The sequence below is a fragment of the Priceomyces carsonii genome (genome assembly GCF_900007245.1).
Source record: "Priceomyces carsonii strain CBS4050 genome assembly, scaffold: Debaryomyces_carsonii_scaffold_2, whole genome shotgun sequence".
NCBI lineage: Eukaryota > Fungi > Ascomycota > Pichiomycetes > Serinales > Debaryomycetaceae > Priceomyces > Priceomyces carsonii.
Genome location: NW_026946675.1, coordinates 667970 through 694462, shown reverse-complemented (window position 1 = coordinate 694462; position 26493 = coordinate 667970). Strand labels below are relative to the sequence as shown.

The 26493-nt window shown below is 36.2% G+C and overlaps 13 protein-coding genes across 13 annotated transcripts, besides 1 other annotated feature; 10 read left to right on the top strand and 3 right to left on the bottom strand.

The window, feature by feature from the left end:
* Nucleotides 1-178: 178 nt before the first annotated feature.
* On the top strand, nt 179-1381 carry PRCAT00001828001 (uncharacterized protein; the record flags this gene model as incomplete). Its single annotated transcript, XM_062951647.1, has 1 exon — nt 179-1381. One exon carries the CDS (start codon nt 179-181, stop codon nt 1379-1381), a length of 1203 nt encoding a protein of 400 aa, XP_062808629.1.
* A 137-nt stretch (nt 1382-1518) lies between these two features.
* Nucleotides 1519-1581: a sequence feature (Short protein (PRCAT00001827001, CUM64233.1) was converted to a misc_feature.).
* A 108-nt stretch (nt 1582-1689) lies between these two features.
* Nucleotides 1690-2523, top strand: PRCAT00001826001 (ubiquitin-protein ligase; the record flags this gene model as incomplete). The annotated part of the gene is made up of 1 exon (XM_062951646.1): nt 1690-2523. The coding sequence occupies one exon, from the start codon at nt 1690-1692 to the stop codon at nt 2521-2523; it is 834 nt and encodes a 277-aa protein (XP_062808628.1).
* A 343-nt stretch (nt 2524-2866) lies between these two features.
* On the top strand, nt 2867-3046 carry COX7 (cytochrome c oxidase subunit VII; the record flags this gene model as incomplete). The annotated part of the gene is made up of 1 exon (XM_062951645.1): nt 2867-3046. The coding sequence occupies one exon, from the start codon at nt 2867-2869 to the stop codon at nt 3044-3046; it is 180 nt and encodes a 59-aa protein (XP_062808627.1).
* Nucleotides 3047-3563: 517 nt separating this feature from the next.
* Nucleotides 3564-5348, top strand: PRCAT00001824001 (uncharacterized protein; the record flags this gene model as incomplete). Its single annotated transcript, XM_062951644.1, has 1 exon — nt 3564-5348. The coding sequence occupies one exon, from the start codon at nt 3564-3566 to the stop codon at nt 5346-5348; it is 1785 nt and encodes a 594-aa protein (XP_062808626.1).
* A 1444-nt stretch (nt 5349-6792) lies between these two features.
* NRG1 (Nrg1p) lies at nt 6793-7674 on the bottom strand (the record flags this gene model as incomplete). Its single annotated transcript, XM_062951642.1, has 1 exon — nt 6793-7674. The coding sequence occupies one exon, from the start codon at nt 7672-7674 to the stop codon at nt 6793-6795; it is 882 nt and encodes a 293-aa protein (XP_062808625.1).
* A 1680-nt stretch (nt 7675-9354) lies between these two features.
* Nucleotides 9355-10464, top strand: PRCAT00001822001 (uncharacterized protein; the record flags this gene model as incomplete). The annotated part of the gene is made up of 1 exon (XM_062951641.1): nt 9355-10464. The coding sequence occupies one exon, from the start codon at nt 9355-9357 to the stop codon at nt 10462-10464; it is 1110 nt and encodes a 369-aa protein (XP_062808624.1).
* Nucleotides 10465-10980: 516 nt separating this feature from the next.
* On the top strand, nt 10981-13968 carry PRCAT00001821001 (Ran GTPase-binding protein; the record flags this gene model as incomplete). The annotated part of the gene is made up of 1 exon (XM_062951640.1): nt 10981-13968. One exon carries the CDS (start codon nt 10981-10983, stop codon nt 13966-13968), a length of 2988 nt encoding a protein of 995 aa, XP_062808623.1.
* A 249-nt stretch (nt 13969-14217) lies between these two features.
* On the top strand, nt 14218-15897 carry UTP18 (Utp18p; the record flags this gene model as incomplete). The annotated part of the gene is made up of 1 exon (XM_062951639.1): nt 14218-15897. The coding sequence occupies one exon, from the start codon at nt 14218-14220 to the stop codon at nt 15895-15897; it is 1680 nt and encodes a 559-aa protein (XP_062808622.1).
* Nucleotides 15898-16178: 281 nt separating this feature from the next.
* On the top strand, nt 16179-16391 carry PRCAT00001819001 (uncharacterized protein; the record flags this gene model as incomplete). The annotated part of the gene is made up of 1 exon (XM_062951638.1): nt 16179-16391. The coding sequence occupies one exon, from the start codon at nt 16179-16181 to the stop codon at nt 16389-16391; it is 213 nt and encodes a 70-aa protein (XP_062808621.1).
* A 110-nt stretch (nt 16392-16501) lies between these two features.
* On the bottom strand, nt 16502-18178 carry KCH1 (Kch1p; the record flags this gene model as incomplete). Its single annotated transcript, XM_062951637.1, has 1 exon — nt 16502-18178. One exon carries the CDS (start codon nt 18176-18178, stop codon nt 16502-16504), a length of 1677 nt encoding a protein of 558 aa, XP_062808620.1.
* Nucleotides 18179-18932: 754 nt separating this feature from the next.
* PRCAT00001817001 (RNA-processing protein) lies at nt 18933-21032 on the bottom strand (the record flags this gene model as incomplete). The annotated part of the gene is made up of 1 exon (XM_062951636.1): nt 18933-21032. One exon carries the CDS (start codon nt 21030-21032, stop codon nt 18933-18935), a length of 2100 nt encoding a protein of 699 aa, XP_062808619.1.
* Nucleotides 21033-21511: 479 nt separating this feature from the next.
* On the top strand, nt 21512-24286 carry PRCAT00001816001 (tyrosine/serine/threonine protein phosphatase; the record flags this gene model as incomplete). Its single annotated transcript, XM_062951635.1, has 1 exon — nt 21512-24286. The coding sequence occupies one exon, from the start codon at nt 21512-21514 to the stop codon at nt 24284-24286; it is 2775 nt and encodes a 924-aa protein (XP_062808618.1).
* Nucleotides 24287-24724: 438 nt separating this feature from the next.
* PRCAT00001815001 (uncharacterized protein) lies at nt 24725-26422 on the top strand (the record flags this gene model as incomplete). Its single annotated transcript, XM_062951634.1, has 1 exon — nt 24725-26422. The coding sequence occupies one exon, from the start codon at nt 24725-24727 to the stop codon at nt 26420-26422; it is 1698 nt and encodes a 565-aa protein (XP_062808617.1).
* Between the last annotated feature and the right edge of the window lie 71 nt (nt 26423-26493).

The window sequence follows — 26493 nt, the reverse complement described above, 5'->3', positions numbered from 1 at the left end:
AATTAAGCTAGCGCAATTAAAAAATAATATCAAATCAAGAGATCCTAATAATTTCAAAAAGAGAATCTTGGATTCCGATTTATCCACGATCAATCTTATATCAGAGGACATAAATAACTCATCTGATTTGACTTTGTTTTACTTTGACTTGCTAAATTTTTTTATAAAGTATTCTGATATGAAAATGATCCAATTCGTTTTCCTCAAAATGAAGCATTATAATATCAAACCATCTGAGGAGTTTTTCTTATTAGTATCAAAATACTATGCTTCGGAGGGCAAATTCCTACCTTTATTACAATTTTTAGAATCGTCATGTTCAAAAACAAAGTTTAACTATGTTTATGTGAAATTGTTATTTCAAAGTTTGGTTGACTCATATCCATACTATGCATTAGAATTCAAAAGCAATTTTGACCTGTGGGTGAAAATGAATCCTGCCATCTCAGTTCAAATGCAGGATCTTCTTCAAAACTCATTCAAAATTAAGAAATTGGACTCTCAGATAACACCATTTGCATTGTACAGAAATTTATTGTGTCTGAAAAAATATGATTCGACTAACTGGCAAAAGTTAGAATGGAAGCACGATAAATCAGGAAAAATTATAAACTGTACCGAGCAAATTAATTATAGGATCAACAAAGGATTTAAAGACGTGCTAAGAAAAGGAGTTCGACCGGACCTCAAAATAATTGAAAACACCTTTCGCAGACTGAATTTTGACAACAGGCAGAAAATTATACATCTTTTGAAAATGATACGAATGTATGACCGAATTGAAAATAAATTGAATGTATATGATTTGCAGTTGAAACCTGATAAGCAGAAACTTAAACTGTACTTTCATAATGTCAGCTGGTCAAAATTAAACTCATATCACTTGCTAACCCTCAGCCGACTTTTTATGAACAAAAGACTATATTACGAGACAGAGGAAATTTTAAAATGCATTCGACCCGAGGAAATGTCAAGTAGGAGTCTCATGATCAAGTGGAATATCCAAATGAGGAATTGTTTATTTTATTCTAGATTTGACGAAATGAAGCTGTTAATTGATGATTTCCGTTTAGATGAGGTGACTTTGAGCCCTTATTTGTATAAGCAATGCTGCCATATCGAAAAGCTTTTGATAAATAAACTCAATGCTCTCAAAAAGAAAGAATATCTAGGAGGTGCAGAAGCTCTGACTAGAGATGGTAAAATATTGAACCAGACTAGGATCTTAGACATGTTAAAACAGCTACGTGGTTTTATAGGTGACGTTGACATAAGATTGACAGAAGACAAGATTGAAATAAGAGCTAAGGTCCATGAAATGTTCAAGTTTTTAGACTCCTGGCTTCATAGTGACCGGTCAAACGATAATCGATTATTATAATCTAACTATTAACAAAAACCAACAGATCGATCATTATAGTACTGTATATAGTGAAGCATACATATGTATATATATATTTTTATGACCATAATGAAGACCATAATATGAAAATAAACCTTAGTGGGTGAACCATCACGATGGAATCAATAGATGAGAACTTTACATTTTGGGATAAAATTGTAAGTCTATGGAGTACATAAAGCTAGAGTTGACTGAAGAACAAATACTAACCACTAAAGGATGACATATTAAAGGTGAACTTAATTACTAGAATAAATTCCTCAATAGAATGTACAGTGTGTTCAGAGATGATGCATGTACCATTCGTATTAGCATGTGGCCATTCTTTTTGCTATGATTGCTTGAACTCATGGTTCGACAATAAGCTAAACTGCCCTACATGCCGTTTTGAGTTGGAACAGCCTCCTGTTCTCAATATAGTGCTCAAAGACATCAGCAAAGTAATTTCTGATTTGATAATAGATACTATAGATAACGCAGATGGAAAAAGTAAGTTGAAAGAACAAAGATCGGAAGCACTAAAGAACTTCGAATATGATCAGAAGAAGAATCACCTTTTCGGGGACGTTTTCAAGACATCGGCAGTAACATTAATTGATAGATCGGATGGGGTACCTAGATGTGGAAATTGTCATTGGGAAGCCCATGGATCGGTATGCTTACATTGTGGTATGCGATTTCGCTCTGAAAGATCTGATTCCTATTATGATTCAGAGGATGGGGACGCATACAATGAAGACGATGACGAAATAATGCTCTATGGTAGAGACAACGACCACGAGGACAGATATGATAGTGAAGACAGCTTTGTGGATAATAGAGGCATTGAAGAGATAAACGATAGTGGTGATTCGGGTCACCATGAATTGCTATCTTCGTCATCCTCGCAATCGCCTGCAGAAGAGTTAGAGTGGCAAGGATTCGAAAATAATGGCAATACAGAAGATGATGACAGTAATCATGAAGGCCATAGCTTAATAGACTTTGAGTCTGGTGATCTCCAGAGGGCCCTTGATGATTTCCATGATCAGCATCTCGATGAATCTGAATCTGAAAACGAAGAGCTTAGTGGACGAAGACGGCCCAGAAGGATACCTATCGATGATGACAGTGATAGTTGAAAAAGATATTTAATGAGTCAACGACTAAGTAATGTATTGCATTTTGTAGGGACAGTAAAGTTTCAATTTTACTTTTTTTCTTTTTGGTAGATGTAACACAAAACCGCCAAAGATCATATGCTCGTGAATAGTGTAGATTTTCATTGGTTCACTCCCTCTAATGAGAAAAGAACAGACAGAAAATAAATAGTACCTGGTTCTTACTATCATTATTATTAACCTATTTGCTTTTTCTTGTATGTAATGTTTGACCTACGAGGGATAGTGACATGTATTTCTAAATTGTCATCCAAGTCGAAAGCAAAAGATACTAACATTTACCACTAGAAAACAAAAACTCACAATGGACCCACAGAGAATTATTGACTTGCAAAGACAATACCAAAGCTCCAATAAAAAGTTGTGGTTGAGGGGCAGACATTCCAAGTTTTTGGTCTTCCCGTTTTATGCGTTGTTCACTGTTACTACGGCCATACCATTATTCTACACTGGTAGAGCTATTGCAGGAATTAAGGACGAGTAAATTTAAGAGACCACTCATGACATAGAACCAAGAGCCCATGTGCTGAGAGTATTTACTAGATTACTTAATGGTTGAGCTTTTGAACATTACTCGTGGAACTTGAATACTTACCATCAAATAAAATTATGAATTGGTTTTAAACAAATTGCATTCTTCTTGAAGATTTGATTTCCAATTTTACATCAATAAAGGATTAAATGAAGAATACGAAGCTAGATTGGTCATAAATTAAAGTAGGGGCTATATATTTGGTTATGTGCTTCTCTTCTTATTTTTTTTGTTCTTCGCAAACTTCTTTCTTTTTATATCCTTCTGAATATATGCCTAGTCAATAAGAATTATCTTTAAGAACTCAACAGTAATAATGATAGGTTTTAAATTTATACGTACATCATAGAATTAGTTTTGTGGCCAGTTCCCAACATTTACCGATTTCAAATATTATGGATTCAATAGCGGCTTATATAACACAAGAGTTAAAACTGATGTAAATAAAAGATTTCAGTCTTTGTTTTAAATGCTTGATCTATTAAATCTTCCAAAATCAGTGTTGTTTGACATTACTCAATTTTTGAACCAGCAAGATGCGATTAATCTTAGTTTAACTAACTATGCCTTTTACGAATCGAGTATAGCCAAAATCTACTCGAAAATAACAATTCAGAAAGAGCCCATATTAGTTGGATCCAGAAAAAATAGGTGCAATGACTATTTAGATTCAACTCAGACAGTCATATATGGACTTAAAAATACTCCGAGTGAGCAAAACCAGCTCAAGATGATGAATGCAAGAATAAGGGCCCTAATGCAGTCTCTTTCAATTAATACATCTTTGAAGGATTTAGTAAAGGAGATCAGTATATTTGGAGAGTTGCATCAAATCAGATCTTCAATAAGAGACCTTTTGAAACTCTTTGCAGGAAGAAATTTAAACAAGGTATTCGTATCGAGCTATTCTCTACGTCAATACTTAAAGCTGGAATTGAACGATATAAAGTCGAACACTATAATTGTTGATGAAGCTTACGATATTATAAAATCAGTTGGCAAACCTTCACATCTAATACTTCCTTTGCGTGAAAATGGAGGTGTTAAGCTTTACTCAGATTTGAAATTGCAAGGTTACAATATAAAATCGATCTTGGTGAACGGAAATAATTCAGCCTACTGGAAATTCATTGACAGCTTCTTAAGAATGAACATAAGATATTCCTTGACCACATTCAGGTTGTATTACGAACACGGCACAGAATTGAAGAAAGTAAGTTCTATACTACAGGCAATTAATATAAATTCCCTAGAGAACTTGGAACTTTATATCGGCTGCAACGAGAGAAACTGCAAGCAAGACTGTTTAATAGATCTTTTCGAGGTGATACTCGAACATAATCCAAGGTGCTTGAAGAGATTATCTATCACCCAGTGTGTGGTGTATTCAGACCATCAGCTGAATGAGCTTTTTGATTTCAATGTTATCGACTTTCTAAGCGACCTTTGTCGCACGCGTACTTTGAAGTTATTATCTATTAAGCACAAACTTCCGAATGATTGCCTCTTTGTTGATGGACTCGAAGGAAATTTCTTAAGGAGAGAAAGAATGTATTCAGAACTCTTGTCTTCAAAGTTATCTCAAAAGGTCTTCAATCTAATCTTACCGAATCTAATGATGTCTTTTGCCTGTTACGAACAAGAAATGAACACATTGCTCTATAATGGATGCAAATGCGACCATTGTGTTAAGCATTTAGAGTTGATCGACGAATTTCTCTTTCATCACAAATATTACAATTTTAAGCTTCATTCATTCAGAGATATGACAGCAAACCAAGTGATATTCACGCTTAGCAGCTATTTGTCTCAACGACTCGTAGATGATGATCTTTTGACTTCATTTAATGCATTGTCTTTTCCAATGAGAAAAGTTGAGTGGAATTTCCACGATAATGCACTGCGGGTACCGTTCCGTTGCCTTGGCTGGGATGTCACAGACGAGGGAGATTTTGATGCTGAACAGGATCTCTTTTTCGACGCAGGAGATAAAATTCTGACCTGTAGGTTTTGCTCAGCTCTAGATTTCAACAAAAACTATGGCATCGTGATCTGCCATTTCTTGAATGGCATCGTTCTCGCCATATCTGATCTCAATCGTGGAGATGCTGAAGACATGGTTATAGGCGATCGATTAACAGATGGTATGTCGCCATTGCCATTTAGAAAAATTTTAATAAATGGAGTGGATTACAATCTTGACAAGGAACGCAATGGGACTAATTTTTTTACGAATGTCTATGACAATACTTGAATCGTTACACAAAAGCCTTACGATTATGCTAAAGTTATGAAAATGCATTACATGTATTACCGTTCGCAATTCCGGGAAAAAGCCCGTTTTTGTAATTACGAACAATAAAGGATAAGACGTTTTCTGGCATTCCTGCGTCATTTTGGCAACTCACTTAACGTCTTTTTTGTAATCTGCATACTCTATACGCGACTTAAAAACTCGAAAATGTACCCTCTACGTAGTTAGGTAGAGTTCAACGAATTCATTCAGAGCATGTGATTCGATACCCACCGGAGTATGATGATCTACTAATAAGATCCGCACATTTGTAGTACAATTGTAAACATTCTATGTTATATAATGAGACGAATTAGATATGATTACGACAATTGCCGCCAACTTATGTATGACAGGAGTAGATGTCGCCCCCGCCAAGACAAGATTTCCCGTTTCGTATTTTTTCACAATAGTGAGAGTTCTTTTTCGAACTAGTATTCTTTTTGCATGACATAAGGGGGTTCGCATTTTAGATCGTCAATCAACGGAAGATGTGTAACCGACGAAAGACTTTTCATATTCTCGATCCCTTCGACTAATTCCCGAAGCCCCTAGACTAGAAAAGAAACCGTGCGGCGGAGCAATGCTGGCAAAGAGTTCGACCTCCGAGCATCCAAATGCGAATTAGCGTTTCATAGAGCAAAAACACGTAGGCTATGTCTACAACCGAGAAGAAGCCTTTCTCTCCGACTTCGCGGCGGCAATCGAAATCAAGGTTGCTCGGCATGTGGATCTCGCGCGCAGAAAGAACGTTCAGGATTATCTATGGAGCAGAAAAGCTTGACTAATGGGGAAGTCATAGTTCTATAGGAATCTTGCAGGAAACATTCTAACACAAAAACTACCTTATATATCCTGGGCCAGTTTGGTGAACTCTGAGAGCCAAGACTTTTGTATCCATCTAACTTAGATAGTGGATATAACCGAAATAGGACTTTGGGCACATAAGATTCACTTGATGAAATGTGACGGAAGCGATTTCCTAAATTAGCCTTATTCGGAGGAAGGCTGAAGAAGAAATTGTGAAGTCTTTATGCGCGGTGGCTTACAATTAGGAATGAGGTAGGCCCCTCGTTTCGGCAGAAACAGGGAGGCAATGACGCTAGTGGGGACTTTTTAAGCTTTCCTGTGTGCAAGATGAATTAATCGCTGGGGATAGGGACAAACATCTTAAATCATATTGACGACAACAAAGGACCAAGAATAAGTTTAAACAAGAGCACATAACAACCGGGGACGAGAATTTGGAAGAGGAGATTCGTCTATTAAATTGCTGAATATTACCCATGCATCCGACTATACTCTATATACATTCTATTAACGTGTCTATGTTCTGCTGTAATGTTCTGCTGTAATGTTCTGCTGTAATGTTCTGCTGTAATGTTCTGTTTTATTGTTTTAATGATTAGCGTTTCATGACCTTTGAAGTTGATCTCACTCTTTTGCTCTTACCATTAGTATGTGTCTTATAATGTTGCATACAGTTATCATGCCTAGCAAACCTTGCTTCACAAGTTGGCCACGGACATTGATGGTCTCTCTCACCGGTATGAATTCTATTGTGCCTTGCCAAGTGACCTGACGTTGTAAATGACCTAAAGCAGGTTTTGCAGGTATGTTTAGTTCTGTTGCCGTCGGGGCGCTGTTGGTGATTCACTGTTTTAGCTGTTCTTCTTTCAACTGCAGGGTTGCTACTAGTATTTACGAACACAATAGAAGACGACGGTTCTACCAGTTTTCTAGGAGTGGTTGATGAAGTACTACTCTGAGACGCTATAGTTCCAGGAGACGGTACCCATGCTGATGATGGAGAAGGTAAACTATGCAATGGAGATACTGGACCAGTAAACGGTGGTGTCGAGACCGTACCTGTAGGCGTAGGTATAGATCTGGCCCTCCTACCAGGGAAGTTTGATGCGTGTATTTGTAAGTTTGAATCAGTAGGCTGTTGGGAAAAGTAATCCAGACCAACAGAAGACCATCTAAACTCTCGTGGCAATGGAATAGATGTCAAGAGCTCACTGAATGATGGTAGTTTAGTTGTAGGAGCGGAGTGTTTCTGTTCTTCTCGTAATCCACCATGTACTTGTTTTTGCTGTATATCTTGTCTATCTTTACTGATGCTACCACTAGCTTGAGTGTGTCTTAACAGATGAACCAGAGGTGGTTCTCTGTGTTCTTGTTTTAATTTCTGCTCTTGAATTACAGCCGGCCGCAGCAGAAGTTGGTAACCATCATAGATAGCTCTGTTTGAGTATAGCATTCTTGTTCCACTATCCTGAGTCATAGTTACCCTATATTTATTCACTTCGAATTATTTTTACGTCACTCAAATCCCTGAAAATCTCTAGAATATATATAAATTAGATGTCAGATGCATATCAGCATTTTGTTTTATTTTTGTAATGTGTGAGCATCAATATCGGGGCATGATCAAATTGCTTCCGATCGAGTCCCTGATTCAGAAGCAGTGAAAGGGTACTATGCGACAGATATCGCTATCCATCCATTCAGAGGCTACCAAATCAGGCGACGCCACTATATTGTATTAATTCATTTACCTTTTGTGCTTGCATTTTACAACTACTTTATGCGTAGTGCAGTGCATATAACGGCATAGTATCTGTAAGTCACTTGAAGAAACTGTATATAAACATTTCTTGGTTTTTTTCTTACCGTTTGATTTACTTCCTTAGTGATCCTTGGCTTAGAATCATTTCAGGAATACGATAGATAGCTGATCGAAAGATTTTTATTTGCTGCCTTTCTTGCTGTCTAACACACTACTGTATCTTTTTCAAGTACTGTCAAAATACATTTGGCTTATTCCAATGGATGTCGTATTAAATCCGGCATTTGAACGTACGTTAAACGGCCCCTAAAAATACAGCTGCAGATTAGACCGGAATGTTAAATCTGCATATAGTAAACTCAAAGAGGTTTACATTTCTACAAGAAAACAGGCAATTTTGCTCTAAGTATAACGCTTCTAGGTTTAGCATTACTCTTTGTTTCGCAATGCAGAGCAACTGAGAGTAGTGAAAAAGAATTCGGATACTTTCATCCATTTGAAGTGAATATCCTGGAAAAATATCGTTCCAAACAACTTTTTAAGACCTCGGTAGTAGATATTAAATTCCGCCTTGACTTAATAATAATATAGTGTTAAATAAGAGGGCATAAGGCCGAGAAGTAATTTAAAGAAGATGTGTTTTAAGCATGACATGAACCTTCATTTCGTAAGTATTTTATTCCAAGAATACCTATTTCAAACGAAATGGATGGTTACACACGTCATGTATTTGATTCAGTTCTAGTGCGGTCGATATGCAAGGGTTCTTGGAATCGACAAGCATCAAAAATCTCAACCCATAAAAGAACAAACGTTATTGTACATCTACTTACTAAATGAAACGTTAATCTGAAACTAGATTGTCCCACAATCTAAGCGCAGATCCCTCTGAAATAGCAAAAAAAAGATCTAGATAGTACCCTAAGACCAAGTAACGGCAGTGCTATATGCACACGGTTGTAGCGAGCCGAAATACCGGTTTCAAGTGGGACACTACCCCCCACAATAGGGGTTTTTGACCTCAAAACCAAATTTTCCTCAATGGTACTTTGGCGATGGTTTTGATATTGAGCTCTACAGGAGTTAGCATACATGTTATTGTTTTAGCCGGACACCAGCAGAAGGAGGGGGGGGGCTATTTCAATTCTAGCTCGGCATCAGCTGGTGATGCAAAGATGAGGTCATCGCTTACTAATTTGAGTTCAACACTGTGAGAAGATGCAAGCTAAAATCATGTGTTAAATCATATGATGTTCAAGTACCGTCTGTTCGAATCGGACCTTTTTTTTTCAAAGTATCACGTGCGCTTGCTCCATCTTCCATTGGAAGATAAATTAGATCAACGTGATTTCTATGATATAGTAATGGTTTTTGGAGTACGAAAAGTATTTAGTGATGAATATCTGTGGACCTGTTTTCAAGAGATTTATCTCAATTACTGCGAATGAAGGTCTTGCTACTGCCGCTCCTTTCGTACCTTTAGTGTCGGAGAATGGGATTGTAAATGCTATAGGTAACACCCCTCTAATGAAGTTACCGAAGTTGTCGAAAGAAATAGGCAGGAACATCTACGCAAAGGCTGAGTTCATGAACCCTGGTGGATCTATCAAGGATAGAGCAGCATTATGGATCATAAAAGATGCAGAGAAAAATGGATCCATTACACCTGGGGGAACTGTTGTTGAAGGTACTGCTGGTAACACAGGAATCGGGTTAGCTCATGTATGTAGATCAAGGGGTTACAAATGTATAATTTATATGCCTAATACTCAATCTCAATCCAAAATTGACACTTTGAAGCTTTTGGGAGCGGAAGTTCACCCAGTTCCGGCAGTTGCTTATGACAACCCACAAAATTATAATCATCAGGCTAAAAGGCATGCCGAAAAACTTCAAAATGCCGTCTGGACTAATCAGTTTGATAACATTGCGAATCGAAAAGCGCATATTGATTCCACAGGACCTGAGATATGGGCTCAGTTGAATGGTGAGGTTGAAGCATTTACCTGTTCGACAGGTACAGGAGGGACATTTGCTGGTGTGACCAGATATCTCAAAGATATATCTAATGGAAAGACAAAATCAATACTAGCAGATCCCCCAGGATCAATCATATATTCTTATATCAAATCAAAGGGCCAGAATATCGAAAGGGGAGGACTGTCCTTTACTGAAGGCATTGGACAGGGTAGAATTACGGATAATCTCAGACCAGATTTAGATTTGATTGATGATGCGATTAGGGTACCCGATGGGGATTCTATAGCAATGTTGTATCGGTTACTTGACGAAGAAGGTCTTTATTTAGGAGGAACTAGTGCCCTTAATGTCGTTGCTGCCGTCGAAGTTGCGAAAACTTTACCAGAAAAATCCAACGTTGTAACAATTTTAGCCGATTCAGCCCATAAATATAGTGATAGAATCTTTTCAAAGAAATGGTTACAATCTAAGGGGTTGTTCGACGCTATTCCTTCTCATTTGCAAAAATATGCGATATTAGAGTAGTATACATTTAGTTAGACGTATAATATTCTTCAAATTTGCACAACTTTTAAAACATTGAATGCTCCTGGGGAGTTGAGGGGTGTAGGCTCACACCTCTTCATTTAATTGTAAGACATCTTCTCAGTCTGAAAGTATGACGACTGTTTACGATCGTGCGAGGGATAAAAAAATAACAAATTTTTTTTCTTCACAGAGTAATCAGTAGATCGGCGGCAACGATTAAACTCAAGTGACTCACATCTAGTCTTAAATAGTGACAGCTAAAAAGGCATAGAGACATTCCAAGCGAGATAATAGTAACAAGACTATTGAAGCATTGAGTGAAGACTTGCTATTGAATAAACCTGTTCCCTTTCTATCTTCGTGACAAGATTACATCTCTTCATCTGGATCATACTTTTAAATTCTTGACAATTTTACTATCATAAACTAAGGTGAACACTAAATAGAATAAAACCACACGTTTTAAACTTCCCTCCGAGAAAAAGCGAAAAGAAACACATTTTCTGTAATTAAATGGAAGAACAAATTACCCAAGCTGTGGAGATTGCGCTTAGCGGAACGGCAGATTTGAGTTTAAAGAGTCAAGCATATCATTTTATAGATCAAATCAAGTCAAGTGAGGAAGGTTTCAAGACATGTATGGACATATTAGTCAAGAGCTCTATCGATTCAAATATCATGAACGAGAGTTTGAAATTTTTCATCTACCAAGTGATAGATGAAAATATCGAGAGGCTCAATGAAGAACAACTTTTCAATCTTAATTCGAGTTTATTTAAGGTTCTTTCCGATTTTAAGTCGAAGAATATAAGCGATCCAGCATATTTGAAGAATAAGCTAGCAACATTGTTAGCAAGAACCTTTTGCTCAGTATATATTAGCATTTATCCAAATTATTTTAAGGACTTGTTTAACCTTATCTCGGATAATAATCAACTTGCATTAGATTACTATGCTAGGATTTTGATAGCAATACATTCGGAAGTCGGTGATAAGTTTATACCAAGATCCAAGGAAGCCCAAGAGAAGCAAAATGTTTTAAAAGATCAAATAAGGTCTTGTGATATGGAGGCATTAGTTGACAGCTGGTCAAAAATTTTAATGAATCCTGCGAATTCTCCTGAAATATTAAATGGAACTTTAAAAATTGTTGGTCAATATATTACTTGGATGGATATCAGTTTATTCGTTTCAAATCAATTTATTGGCTTAATATTTCAATATTTGAATAGAAAAGAACAACGCAACGAAACATGCTTGACATTAGCTGAAATTATCAGCAAAAAAATGAAGCCAATCAACAAACTTGAGCTAATCACCATGTTAGATTTAGCTACTGTTATAGAGTCATCAGTTGATTTCAACGACCCGGATTTAGAATTCTTAGAGAATGTGTCCATATTAATTAATCAGATTGGAACAGAATTATTAATTATTTTAGAAAACGAACCCGAATTGCTTGGAGAAGTTAACCAGCAGCTCTTTAAAGTTTGGCAGTTAGTATTTACTTGTCTCAGTCATGAATACGATGACGTCTCTCAACAAGCATTTCCATTTATTCAAAATTATTTGTTGTTCTGCAAGAAGTACGAGGCATTAAATTCTCTTGAACTTTTGTCCTCTCTCTTAAACAAAATCATATTAAAAATCAAATATGACGATGATGATGACGGATTGGATGATGATATAGATGAGCAATTCAGTGGAATTAGGTCTAAATTAAAAACATTTCAAGATACGATCGCGATATTAAAGCCTAACTTATACTTAGAAGCAATTCCTATTGTGATTAATGAATCTATTTTTAAATTTGACGAGGATAACTCTAGTAATGTTGACTGGAGGAAGATCGAACTTGGGTTATATGAGCTCAATAATTTCAGCGAGAGTTTGAGAAACAATCTAATTAATTTACCCAAGGGAGAAATTAATCGTTCTAAACCATACTTTCTTCTTCAAAATTTCATTACGAAGCTAATAAATTCTAACTTTATCTTAAATGTCAAGCATCCCAAAGTTCAATTGAGTTTTTTTGAAATTATTGTTAAACACTTCAATTTTTTGAACATATCTGACCCCCAAATCATTGTTAGGATTTTAGAAGTCTTCACCAGTCCTTTGGGATTATTTAATGAATTGGAAAGAGTGAGATCACGTAGCTGGTATCTTTTTTTCAGGTTTGTGAGACTTTCAAGACCAGTATTAAATGATGAAACGATGATTGAAAGTTTATTATTAAAGTTTCAACCTCTATTGATAATAAAAGCGGAATTGCCAGTAAGAGATGAAGATAATGATCTCGTGGAGAATGGAAATTTTAACGGTCAACTTTATTTATTCGAATCTATCGGGCTCTTGATATCATTGCTTTCGATTGATATATCGAACAAGCTGAAATTAGTTGACTTAATATTTCAACCGCTATTCAGTGATTTGGAAAGTTGTATAGAGAATTTGGGAGCCAATAATAATCAACTGTTGATTGCGTTACAAGCCCATCACACATTGATGGCTATTGGAACCTTTGCTAGGGGTTATGATCACGATCTAGGAAACAAATATTCTTCTGAAATAGTTGAAAAAATTAATAACGCTGCACAGGTTGTTCTTATCACTTTAGATAACTTTTCTAAGTTTGAGAGTATTCGAGAGGCAGCTAGATTCTCTTATTCAAGGTTCATTCCAATCTTAAAAAACCAAATTAACAATCATTTGAGTAAGTTAGTATCTTTGATATTGGCTGCAAACAATTTAAAGATTAATGAATTGTCTGACTTCCTTGGATTTTTAGGACAAATCGTACACCAGTTTAGATCTGATGAGAATATATATCAACTATTGAATAGTCTCTTAAGTCCATTGGTTCAAAAAATATTTGAAATGTTGAACAAGCATAGCGAAGATGAACAATTGATCCCTGACTTAGTCAGAGACAAATATTCCTTGAAAAAATCATTCATGGCATTTATTAGTGTCATTATTTTCAATCATTCATCCAGTCTTTTAGTTACTGAGACTAATAAAAAAATCTTCCCTGAAATAATAAAGAGTCTTTTTGAATATGCTTATGATTTGTCTGAAACATCTGTTTCTAAATTAGCAATATCTCAATTAATAAATATAGTAAACGTCTTCGGAAATGGGGGTAAAATTCAGGATCCTGAAGATAAATTCAGCGAAAATTTACCTGCAGTTGAAGGTATCGATGCTTTTTTGATGGAGAGGGTTATTCAACTATCATTTGAATTACCATTTCAGAGAGCTGAATTTGACTTAAAGGATGCTCAGTACAGACTAATTGGTCAAGAAATTTCGTTATTGTTGAAGACGTATCAACAGAAAAAGGGAGACGAATATTTAAACTATTTGTCAAATTACTTAACTACAATGGGTCTTTCACAGAGCCTTATGAGCGAATTTGGAACAAATTTAGTAGAATTAGATCAAAAAGCTTTCAAAAAGTATTTCATAAACTTTGTCACTAAATTAAAGGGCAAATAACTTTAAAATTAAATAACGCAGAGAAGCTTCAGTGGCTATCTCTGTAATCTGCATAATAAAATCATTGATTGTAATTCCATAGCTATTATCTTTCGATAGCCTTTTGTAGGATAACGTAGAACTATCTCATTCTCATGCACGATTGTTCTCATCTCATCAAGTTGAAACAAATTGAGAACTTTTTTTATTTTAAATTTTTTTTTTCCAGTAATTGAGATGAGCCATTAAAGTGAAGGATTATAGAACACCATGACTGAAACTATAGCAGACATGGGCCTTCCCCATAAAGATGATGAGGAGCTTGAACTTGAAAAGCTTGTATTTGGGGATATTGAAGGATTCCAGACGAATTTGAAAAAGTTGGATAATTTATTTGAATACTCTTCTGATGATGAGGATGACACTGGTGACAATTTTTACGATGTGAATAGTGATATTGAAGAAAACGACAATGAAGGGGCTTTACTGAACAATGAAATGTTTTTTATTGATGAAAGCGGTGTAGATAAAGTTAATGAAGATGATAACATGGAAGTTGACAGAAAAGAAGGAAGCTCTGACGAAGATGGAGACGATTCTGAATCCGACGCAGTTTGGGAAGATAGCGATGATGAAAGAATCCAGATATCATTAATGGGCTCTTCAAAGGTTAAAAAACTCAGAAGCTATGAGGAAGAGACATCTATAAATGGTAAATCATTTCTTAGGAGATTGAGATCACAGTTCGAGAAGATATATCCAAAACCTGAATGGGTAGAAAAGTTAGAGATGGATCCGGAAATACATCTGTCTGATGAGTATTACGATGGCGATGAAAATGACGAGAATAGACATAGACCCGGAGAGAACGACTCGAATGCCGTGCTAAGAATCTTGTCAAGTACTCAAAAGTTCATTATTAACAAGCAATTAAAATTAATTTCTCCCAACAAAATATCAATTTCCAGGCTTAAAGATGTCAGTCATCAAAATAATTCAAAAGCTGCAATTCAGTCAATGTCCTTCCATCGTAGTCATCCTTTATTAATTACTGGCGGTTTTGACAGAACAGTGAGGGTTTTTCATATTGATGGAAAGGTTAATAGCATGGTCACAAGTCTTCATTTCCGAAATTCACCGATTTCGACTTGTCAATTTTCAAGTATAGGCACTGAGGATAACCAGAATGTAATATTTGCAGCTGGAAGAAGACGGTACATGAACAAGTGGGATTTGAATAGTGGTCAAGTCGAAAAAATTTCGAGACTCTACGGCCATGAAAAATTTCAAAAATCTTTTGAATATTTCAAAATTTCTCCAAAGGGGACCTTTATTGGACTTACAGGAAGTAGTGGATGGTGTAACATCCTTAGTGGTCTTACGGGCCAGTGGGTGAACGGATTTAAAATAGAAGGAACTATTGTAGATTTTGAGTTCTCAAAGGATGAGTCCTTCTTGATAGTGATAAACTCTGCAGGTGATGTTTGGGAATACAATTTAGCAAGCACTTTTAATAGTAAGAATATGCAAAGCAAAATCATCAGAAGATGGCAAGACGATGGAAGCGTTGGAGTTACGAAAATGAAATTGGGAGGACAAAGAGATCGTTGGCTAGCCATAGGCACTAACAATGGTTTCGTGAATTTGTACGATCGTAATACATTCTCTAATGGAAACCCAAAGCCCTTTAAAGTAATAGAGAATTTGACAACATCTGTTTCAAATTTATCTTTTTCTCCAGATGGTCAAATTTTGTGTATTTCTTCGAGAGCGAAGAGAGATGCTTTGAGATTAGTTCATTTACCGACTGGATCTGTTTATGCAAACTGGCCAACTAGTGGAACTCCATTAGGTAGAGTTACTGCTGTTGATTTTTCACCAAACAATGAAATTCTCGCTATCGGAAATGAAGCAGGAAAAGTAACCTTGTGGAGATTAAATCATTTTTAGATATTACTTCATGTATAATAATAAAAATTAAGCATATACAGTCCTATACCATCGTTCTGCATATATCACAAGTACTTACACTTTTCTAACTTAATTTGTTGAATGATATTCGACAAAGATAAATAAAACAACTTCAAGACCAAAGATAAAAATTTGAAAGGATGGGTCTTTTAGGTCAACCGTAAGTACTTACAAAAAGTATTATTAATCTCTCTTCAGTTACTAACGATGGTTTTTGAAGAAAGGGGCATAATCGCTATCGCGATCCTAAAACTTTTGAAATGACGCCAGCTTTGTATAGAGTTAGAGCGCCGTTTTTTTGGAGAAATATGTTGGGCTTGGTATTGGTAGGCTCTGTCCCCTTAGGGGTTTATGCATATACGTGGATGGTATTGAATAAGGATGAGTTTGAGGATATTCCAATTCCCCCAATTTCCGATGAAGAGTTATCAAAGTTAAGAAAAGAGTATGAAAGCAAGGACTCCAGTCAATGAATAAAGCTAATCATCATGTATATAGAATAGTTTAAATATTTTAATCCTACACTCTTGGAGATTGTTTGAAATGCTATTGTGTATTATATAATATTTACTATATTCTATTCTCATTTAAAATCATTTTCATACATGGATACACCTCGTACTGGATAGGGAAGCTCTTCAGCAGGCAAAAGCAGAGCGCTTCTTTCAGGAAACTCCGAGGAAAGGGTCATGTCAACCTCTTCATTTCCAGAAGAAGCATACAGCAGCTGATTATTCAAGCGCTTGCCCTCAAATTTGCCTATATCGCTTTCATTTTTATACGCCACATATTCAGTATCATTAGCTTTTTTGTATTGATCCAGAAAAGGGTTGACTGGATTCGACGAACCAGCGTCATCGACGGTATGCCAATAATTTTTTGAGCTCACTATGTTATTAAAATCTGGTGGTCTTCTTCTTCCCTTTTGAAGGCTCAGCTGCGAATTATTATGATGCTTAGAAATAGTCTTATCTACATCAGCAAATGGATTTTTCAGAGGTGGCAATATTGGAGGAGAGTATCTGTTGCTTGTTGCACTATTAGCAGACAGAGACGAGTCGTTAGACCTTGACCTTGTGAATATCAAGTTATCAGTTGATGAAAACTTGTGAGCGTCGCTAAATGGATCTGCAAGAGACGCAGTAGAATGATTGACTTTATCATTTCCTTGAGCATAACGTGAATTATCTAAATTTTCCAACGGCAAAGAATCATATACTTGTTCAAGCGTCGTGGGGAACCCTTGTATTTGCTTATTATTTCCATGAAAGCTATTGCTTGTATGAATAGCGGATGGCCGTCCGATATTCTTAGAAATCTGTTGATATTCAAATTCAGAACCAAAAGTTGCTGTTGACTGGTTAAGTAAAGGATTCTCAGCTATGTCTTTATATTCAACAATGCCCTTCTCCAATAGTTCACCCTTTGGTTTGTGATTCTTGTAAACCAATATCCTCACGTTATCGTTAACAATACTGCAGCAGTATTTTTTGAGGGACTTGAAATTTTTCTTTCTGATACCAACTAGAACCGGGACATATAATATCATCCCAAAGACGAATTTTAAAAAAAAAATACACCAAATAACGACAGACAAGCACATGAACGATAATATAATGGATAAAGCCAAATTGGTAACAGCTATATTTCTTATATTCGAAATAATGTCATTCGAATTGTCTCCATCGGTAGCATAATATCTCAACGTTAAAATGTTAATAACTTGTCTTGGTGTATCAGCAACTAGTATTTGAAGAGCATTGTCCATCTCCCCATATGATAAGAAGGATGCCCAATCAAAAAAATCGTCTTGCTCAATTGCATTGAACAAACAGAAATAATTGTAAGACTTGATAATATAGAGTAGTCTTGCAATTGAATTGACGTAGGCAAGGGCAATATTTTTTGTCTTATATGTATGTATTGCCCAGATCCAATGGTAGATAAGTAGCAAGAACTGAAATAAAATACATCCTGTGAATATCCATTTTGCGACAGAATATGCATATGGTTTATAGTCAGTGCTAGACCATCTATCAAATGCTAGAATATTAACACAGGTATATATGTCAGAACCAAGCAAAACTAATGATAGAATCATTAAAAACCAAGTCCCCAAACACTGTATCACCGTCCATCCTCTAGTAGTTCTGAACCTCTCCACATCTACCAAGTCAAAAGTTGAGTGGTCTAAGCCATACTTGTTAATTTCTTTGTCTGCATTGAAATAGGTATGCTTTTGAGAGTCTTGAGTAACCATCTTGCCTCAACACCTTTAGTACAATTCCGATGTCTCAAGTCTTTTTGATTATGGTTTCCTACTCTGCAAATAATTCACGTTGGCAGAACTAGTATACCTATAAAACACTTCGGTAAGGGAACCTTAAGCTTTGGCTTATTTGTTTCAAGAGGGCAACGGAACTGTGTTAAAGCGAATCTAGACTTCTAGTTCGCATACTACTCTCACTGATTGATTTCAAGGATTGAAATCACTATGTGAGTTAGAATGGAAAGCCTAACGTTGTAAGATAGGCTGCTCTCGTTTTCACAGACTCTTCTAAGTTCTATCGTCTAGGTTCAAAATATACGATCTTGAAGTAATTATATAGTAAATAATATATTTTTTAATTCGCGTCTCTCTGATACAAATCTGATACAAATCTGATACAAAAGAAGATTTAAAATTGGTTGTAGGGATCAAATAGGGGCTAAGAAAAGAATATGTACTTATTATTAAACGATGAAATATGCCCCAGCAATGTATGGGAGCCATCAAGAGAGCTCATCAACTTATCCTAGGGAGCTCTCACTCAATACTAGTAACGCGCCATCGGCCATAGGCTCCAAATTAAAGGTAAATACTTCTATTTTTAAAATCGGCTACTAGGCTATGAATGTCGTCTAAAAAAAATACGTACCGTTTAATTTTTTGTGTGATGTCTCGACTCCCATGCAGATAAAAGGCTCCTTCTAAAAGCCCGTTAACCTGCATAGTTATTCTTGAAATATCCTTCTCAGGCTATATACTTCTTCAATAGCTTTCCAGCTTCTTCTTTGAGATCTTCCTGGTCACTTGCAGCCAAATTCTCAAGAACATTGATGCAAGCCTGCTTAACAGGCGGCCTATACATGATTAAATATTGAAGAGACAAGAAACCTATTTTGTTCCTGGCAGGATCGTAACAAAGTGACTTAATCTTTCCGACCAATTCTTCATTCAAGGACGGCAAATCGGAAAGGAGTCTAATAAAGATCTTTCTGTCTGTAGGTTCTAAAAAGGGAATCATTGCGTCCAAGACTTTCGAACTCCATTTGTTGTAAACAGGAGTAGGAATAATCGAGTTCGAAACTTCCTCTTCCACTTTTGATGCAACATTTTGAATATCTGCTCCTGCAGAATACTTCTCTGTGAGCGATTCAACAAGGAGTTCCTCGTTAAATACTTTTTCACTATACCATTCTTCATTTAACCACTCTATTATAAGATCAACCCGGTTGTGAATATCTTCCAAAAAGTAGTCAAAAATTGCATTTCTAATCATATCGCTCATTTCAAGATTATTTCTATAATCTGGAGACTGCTCGTCATTGACTGTTCTCATGCCTCTTGTCGCAAGTCGTGTGAGTACAATGAACCAACTGTCTTTCTTCCAAGACTTGATTGCAACTTTTGTCAATTCACTATTCCCTATAGCAGAATCTTTTTCTTCTGGTATCGTTGACTTTTTCTCAGCTAATTTAAAAAAGTTCTTGATAATTAAGCTGACATGTTTTTTTTTTTCCTGGAAGGATAGATTTTTAGGCGGGGGTAAGGTGTATATTGTTTTGGGCTCATAGCTTTCTTCAAGATCATCATCTTCATCTTCAGCTTCTTTCTTGATTTCCGGTTCAACGGAAGCAGAATTGCGAAGGGCATCTAGATATCTTTCGCTTATAATTTCAAGACCTTTTGCTAATCTATTAGGTTTAACTTTATTCAATGCCGCAATTGTCATCGATACAAGGATGTTTTGTGGGAGTGAGCTTAAATCAAATTGATTTAGTTCATCAGTGCTATCAGTCAAACAATACAAGCTCTTGTAGTCAATTGTTTTTAATTTTTTGGAAGGATTGATGAACCCTTCAAATTTCCTTTTTCTAATACTTGAATCTTCAAGAGCAAAAATATTCTTTTTTCTAATGTCATTACCTCTATCTATCAAAGCACTTAATTTCTTATTTAAGGTTGGTTGGTTATTAGGTGGAACTAAATTATTTCTCAAAATATGATTTATAAAATTCTTTAGAACCCTATCAATATATTTTTTCGCCAATTTGAATTGTTCAATAGATTGATAATTCGATTGAAGTTTTGAATTCGTGTCAAATCTTTCGATTGTGCTTGTGATTTTGCTCATAAATTGAGGCTTTTTTTTTGCTACAACAATGAGATGATTTAATGTTGCAGAAAGTATTTGAGGAACTAATATATCTTGGTTTAAGTTTGCTAGTAACAAATCCACTAAACCTGCAGATTCTGCTTCCATAACATTGTATTTTATTAATGTGTGATTAGGGTTTACCTGCGCCAACGAAAAAGACTGAATATTATTGTTAGATCTTGATTGAAAGTCAATAACAACAATGATAAACTTCAAGATCTCCAATTTGGCTCTAATACTTCTTAACAAGTCATGTTCCTCATTGTCGGAAGGGTTCAAAGGGAAGGTGGTAGAGAATTTGTTTATAATATTGTTTTTTAATTCATTTAGCTTGAACCATACCTGATTTGCTCCATCGTTAGAAGCAATGAAGTGAAATACAAGCTTAAATACAATGATAGCTGCATCAACAAAATCTTTGAATACAAGTAAATCCGGTACTCCACTGAGAGCTATTAAGCTGTCAAGTGAATCCATAGCTAATTCTGTTTTGACATTGGTGTCCAATTTATCCTCGCCGGCTGTAAATGATTGCCTTAAAAATTTAGCACACCATCTCTGAATTAACAAGTCATCATTCTTGGAAAAATTGAAGATCTGTCGTAAGACCTGAGGAAACATTTCCTTGCTACTAAAAGCAAGTTCCTTGGCCTGATTAAGCTGACCTATGATTTGATCTGATGTGACACTCATATCTCAACACTTAAAGAATGAACCTACTGGAAATAATTATACTTAGGCTCTTATTATATAGTCGATTCCCTTTGTCCTTAGAAATTCTAGTGAAAAAACGGCTTGAATAATCAAAGCCCACTTTAATAAACTGGCCAAGGTTAAGCTATACGTCCTTCTAGGTCGATACAGAGTTGCGTTCTATTCTTCTCGTCTCGTTGATGAGTTAGTCTGTGTTTGCCGGAAAAAAACACGACCCTTATGAAAGAGTATATACAGGATGTTATCTTTTCCTAAATTTTTTATCGAGTTCCCTAAGGATGGTGACTTATCTAATTTCAAGATAAGAGAAATTTAAATATTAAACACGAAGCTAAAGACTAAATAATTCACAAATTTCATTAAAGTAATAGGTGATTTTGAAGGGCAGGTAGAGATATTTTATACACGAACCCTGTTTCTTTGGACTGATATAATTTAAGGCCTACAGAAAATCATCAATGAGCCCTACAGGTGGTGCTACAATTCCCCTTCCAGCAACCCATGAGTCTAAACAACCTCCTTCACTTGTAACGTCTATTGGCATTGGGATGCATTCAAAATCCTCGAGCGTGGGAAGTGAGTTAGGAAACTCCTTGGGTTCTGAGAAATTGAAGCTTGGCGAAGTTGTTCCTCAACTAGTAAGGCCCTCAAAGAGATCTCCGTCTCATTCCAATGATATTCTTTTTGAGAGGGATAGATTTAGAGCTAGGTTTCATAATATGAATCCCAAGGATAAAGGTGAGTGCCAGTCGTTTGTGAATGAAACATGCGAGGTGTGTGATAGTATTGGATTTAAAACAACAAAGCTAAATATAGATGCAAAGCAGCAGCAAAGCACGACTTGTCCTTTGGAGCCATCTTCTTCATTTTTCAGGGAGCTTGGGAAGGAAAATTTGGCAAACGCTAAAATTGAAGCTGAGATCAAATCAATCACGTCGAGACAAATCAACGAGGTCTTCAAATGGTATTTTAATAATCCGCTACCTGAGACATCTGTGATTTTTCCTTGGTTACATGGATTGAATAAAAGAAACCACGCTCAAAGAAGATTTTTCATCTTTCAACAGCATCAGCAAGAGCAACAACAACATAAGCCCTACTCAGCACTCCTGAAATTCGACTCGAAACCGAAGAATGCTAGGTTTTTGATGTGCATTCGTACATCTGAGTCAGCGAAGCTTTTAAAGAACACTATAGATATATCTGAAGTCTTAAGCCCTATCGATATATCAAATTCAGAATTAAGAGATATGGTTGAAGAAATCGTCATATCAATATTCGAAGACGCCGATGATGAATTAATAGACTTATTGGTAAAAGATTGCAACAAAGTTAGGTGCTTACCTATGTTTCTCAATTTGGATCCTGATCATGGAATTTCTTTAAGGAATTTCCACATTCAAGTTGCTAAAATTGCAACTTTATCTGACTTTATAATATACGGGGAAGGTGACTCTAGCGTTTCTCGCTTGATCTGGATAGCCCAAAGAAACGAAGCACGACTGGATAATCAAAAGTGTGCATATAATGTATTTGTCTTGAAGGATGTAGATGATATTGAAGATACTTATTTCACTGCAAGGTCAGAATATGTATCAAAAGATGCCAGAAGGACTCAGTTATCACTTGGATCATTTGATTCTAAAAATATGTCGATTTGGGATACTGATTATCAAATTAAAGAGAAGATTGAAACATCTAAGATGTCAACAGCAACAGAATTGGATTGCAATGTTTGGGTAGGCAATATTTGGAATTATCAAGTAACGATGTTATCTCCCTCGGAAACTGACTTCCATTATGACGGACTAAAAAAAGGTGACTTATACTGCGACTCGAATAATTCAATAGTTGTTCAAGAAGAGGATGTTTCAAATGATATCATGAGTTATCTTCCGCCTCCATCGGCAAATTGGAGGCTATTCGTATATTGTCATAACGAAGCTGACTTCCCGCAGTTATCAGATTTGCTCACATTGTTAAGGAAAGTTGATGGAGGAAATTCTATGAACTCACTTTTAGAGTATACGACATTGGAATTTCCTCCAACTGGTTCCATAGGCTTAGGGGACTGCAAGAAAGAAAATCTAATGTCTATTGTTAATACGTGCAAGTTAATTTATGCGTATTCGAAGAAGGCGACGACTAAAGAGCACCCTCTCAGTGCTTTGATCTATTGTTCTGATGGATATACCGAGCTGTCTTTATTGGTTCTTTGCTACATCATGTACTGTAGCAATATCGCATTAGATGAAGCAATTTTGAAGCTTCATCTTGAATACGGAAGACCTTTTTACATGTTCAACACTGATGTCGTAATTTTAAAGAAATTGGAGCTTATATTAAGGAAGTGTTCTCCACTAGCACTAGCTGCAAACATTAATTGGTCTGAATTAGAACAACTTTCTAATAATGAAATCAATGATTTGCTTCTTAGTCCCGTCTCTGTTCTAAGACCTCGATCGGTCAGTAATAGCTTAACAACAGGCTATCTTAATTGTGATTCTGATAGTTCTGATGCAAGCGATATTGACGAAAGCTTGGGCCCAGAGATTAAAGATGCATGGGTCCATGAGGTTGAGGGTACTTTGCCGTCCCGAATGTTGAAGTACTTATATTTAGGGTCACTAAAACATGCTAATAGTTTGTCCTTATTAACTAAATTGGAAATTAAGGAAATCATTTCAGTTGGGGAAAGACTAGATTGGATAAATGGTTATAAATTTAAAGCTAACTACATAGTCCAAGTGGAAACCATTGATAACGGCAATATTGAAATACTTACAATTATTCCAAAAAATGATCTAGCGAGCCAAAGATGCTCTGTCCGAACTGTGGTGAAAATAAATAATTTGCAGGATGATGGGATAGATGAACTCTCTATGGCATTACCTTCAATACTACGCTACATCGACGAGTTTTACAAAAAGTCCAACGGCAACACTAAAATATTAGTTCATTGTCGTGTTGGTGTCTCAAGATCTGCTACTGTTGTGATTGCAGAAGTTATGAGAAGATTAAAAATTTCTTTGGCTAGAGCTTACTTGTATGTTAGAGTGAGACGGCTCAGTATCATAATACAACCAAACTTAAGATTTATGTACGAACTATTCAAGTGGGAAGAAAATCAAAAACTTTTAGGAGCTTTTGATGGCCCTCTTCTACGAGAAGTTGACTGGTTCATCATGTGTCGGGAAATAATGAGACTTAATAACCCATATTTATCGACCTGAACTAGTAAGTTTCCTCTTTTCAACTAAAATTCATTTCTTTTTGCTGGTCCAATCATTTATAGAGTTTCATATTATTCAATTCAACATACCGAAATCAACACATGTCGTATATATCGAGCGGTCGATTCTCTGTGTGCGGGTAAATTTATTTAACGGTTACTTTTGACTTTTCATTAGACAAAATAAAGTAATTGCCATTTCTATAACTCATTTGATAATAAGTTTAATTAAGATAGGTTTTAAGGTTTAAGTTAACAGGAGATAGGAGATATTCTATCAATTCAGTAATTCGACGTTAGTTTTTTAGTCTTTCGATTGAATAGGCCAATTTTTTTTCTTTCATAACTAAGGTGTTCTAGTATTCGTAAGGTAATACTCCGGCAGCAAAATCGTCGAACCGCATATTATTTGTATTGATCATATAATATTTGAATTGCTATGTCCTCCGAAATGATAGGGAAAGATAAAGATCTGCATTTGAATGATACAGCTACGAACACGTTGACTCAATTGTTGAACTCAGCAGTTGCAAATGCCGCTACAGAAACTTCTTCTGATGACTCGCTCGAGGCTGCAGAACTTTCCAATCCATCAAACTCCAGAAAGAGATACGTGTATACAATTGAAGACTTAATGGCATTACGTAATTCACCTAGTAATATAAACACTCAGATTACGGATGCATTACCTGATAAGGGTTTTTGGCGGTCTAAAACAAAACCACAACTTTCGTATAATAATACAAAAGAATTCAAACATAAGAAAGGTAATCATGGTAAGAAGCATATAAGTGAAAACTGGGAACGGAAGCCGATTGGGTTTAATAAAGCAAACGACTTGGATTCGTTATCTGAAGATAAAATCTCGCAATTATTAGGTGAATCAGGCGATGAAGGAGTTCCAGAGTGGGACTCAAGTAATTTGAATGATGAGATGCAAATGGATATGGGACAAACAATCGAGGATTTTGAAAAATGGAAGTCCCTAATGAAAAAGGAGGAAAGACGCAAGAAAGGCCAAAATATTGACGCAGAGTCTTTGACTAACGATATCTATACACATGATTCCCTTTCTGAGATGGGTGGTAACGAGGTTGATAGCTTCTTTTCATTTGTGAAGCCCAAGGCATCAGAGAAAAATTCAAAAAGTAACACGAGTAGTGGTCAACCAACGCCTGTCGAAACTCCAGGAAAGAGTTCTCGGTTTTCATCATTTTTCAGCGTAACGACATCTGAAATACCACATAATAATGCGACTCGTGGTCCGAAAATTCCTTCTCAGCATGAACAGTCGGCGAATGAACTTTCTAAATTTTTTCAGTCGAGCGGTCCTTCAAAGGTCACTAGTCCACATTTATCGACAGCTTCTCAAAACCAGAATATGCAAAATAGACTCTCAAATGATTCTGTTCATCAAGAAGAATCTTTGCAGCAAATGGATTCCCCTTCTGTTATTGAACCTCGTGTGAAGAATTCTGCAACTAATGATAGTTTTTTCATGTCATTGTTAAACAAGAAGGACCCCAAAGAACCGAATACTGAAGCTGTTAGTCTGAAGTCTCCAATGGGCGTAACCAAAAATATCTCGACTGCGCTGAATGCACCTCAGTCTCCTTTTCAGCAAACAAATACACAGGCACACGCTGCCTCACAATCTCAAAATCCTCATGTTCAACATTTTGAAAGGCATGAGCCCTCTATGAGTCTGCAAAAGCTTCAGTCTCAAATGCCTGGTCATGGAATTCCTCCTTGGATGAACCAGTTGCGTAATTCCAATATGCCAGGACCACCTCTTCCACCACATATGCAATACAATCCTCATATGAATGGTCAAATTCTTCCTCCACCTGGCACCTATCCACCTGGATTTATTCCTCCAAATATGATACCACCACCACCCCACTTCGCAGATATATCCGCTCAAGGTAGCCCTCAACGAGTGATACAGAACGGCGGGTTGCCCCCTAACGGACCTCATAATAGAAATTCCGGTGTGCCACCAAATGTTGCAGCAAATGGTCGGGCTAATTTAGCTCCAAACGTGGTGCCAAGTGGTGTATTTCCACAAGGACAATTTTATGGCTTCCCTCCTGGAATGCCCCCTCCACATTTACAACAATCGCAACAAGAAAAATAATTTTTTTTTGATGGAAGTAAACAATAGGTGAAATGATCTTAGTTATTATCGATTGGTTATATCGTTGATAG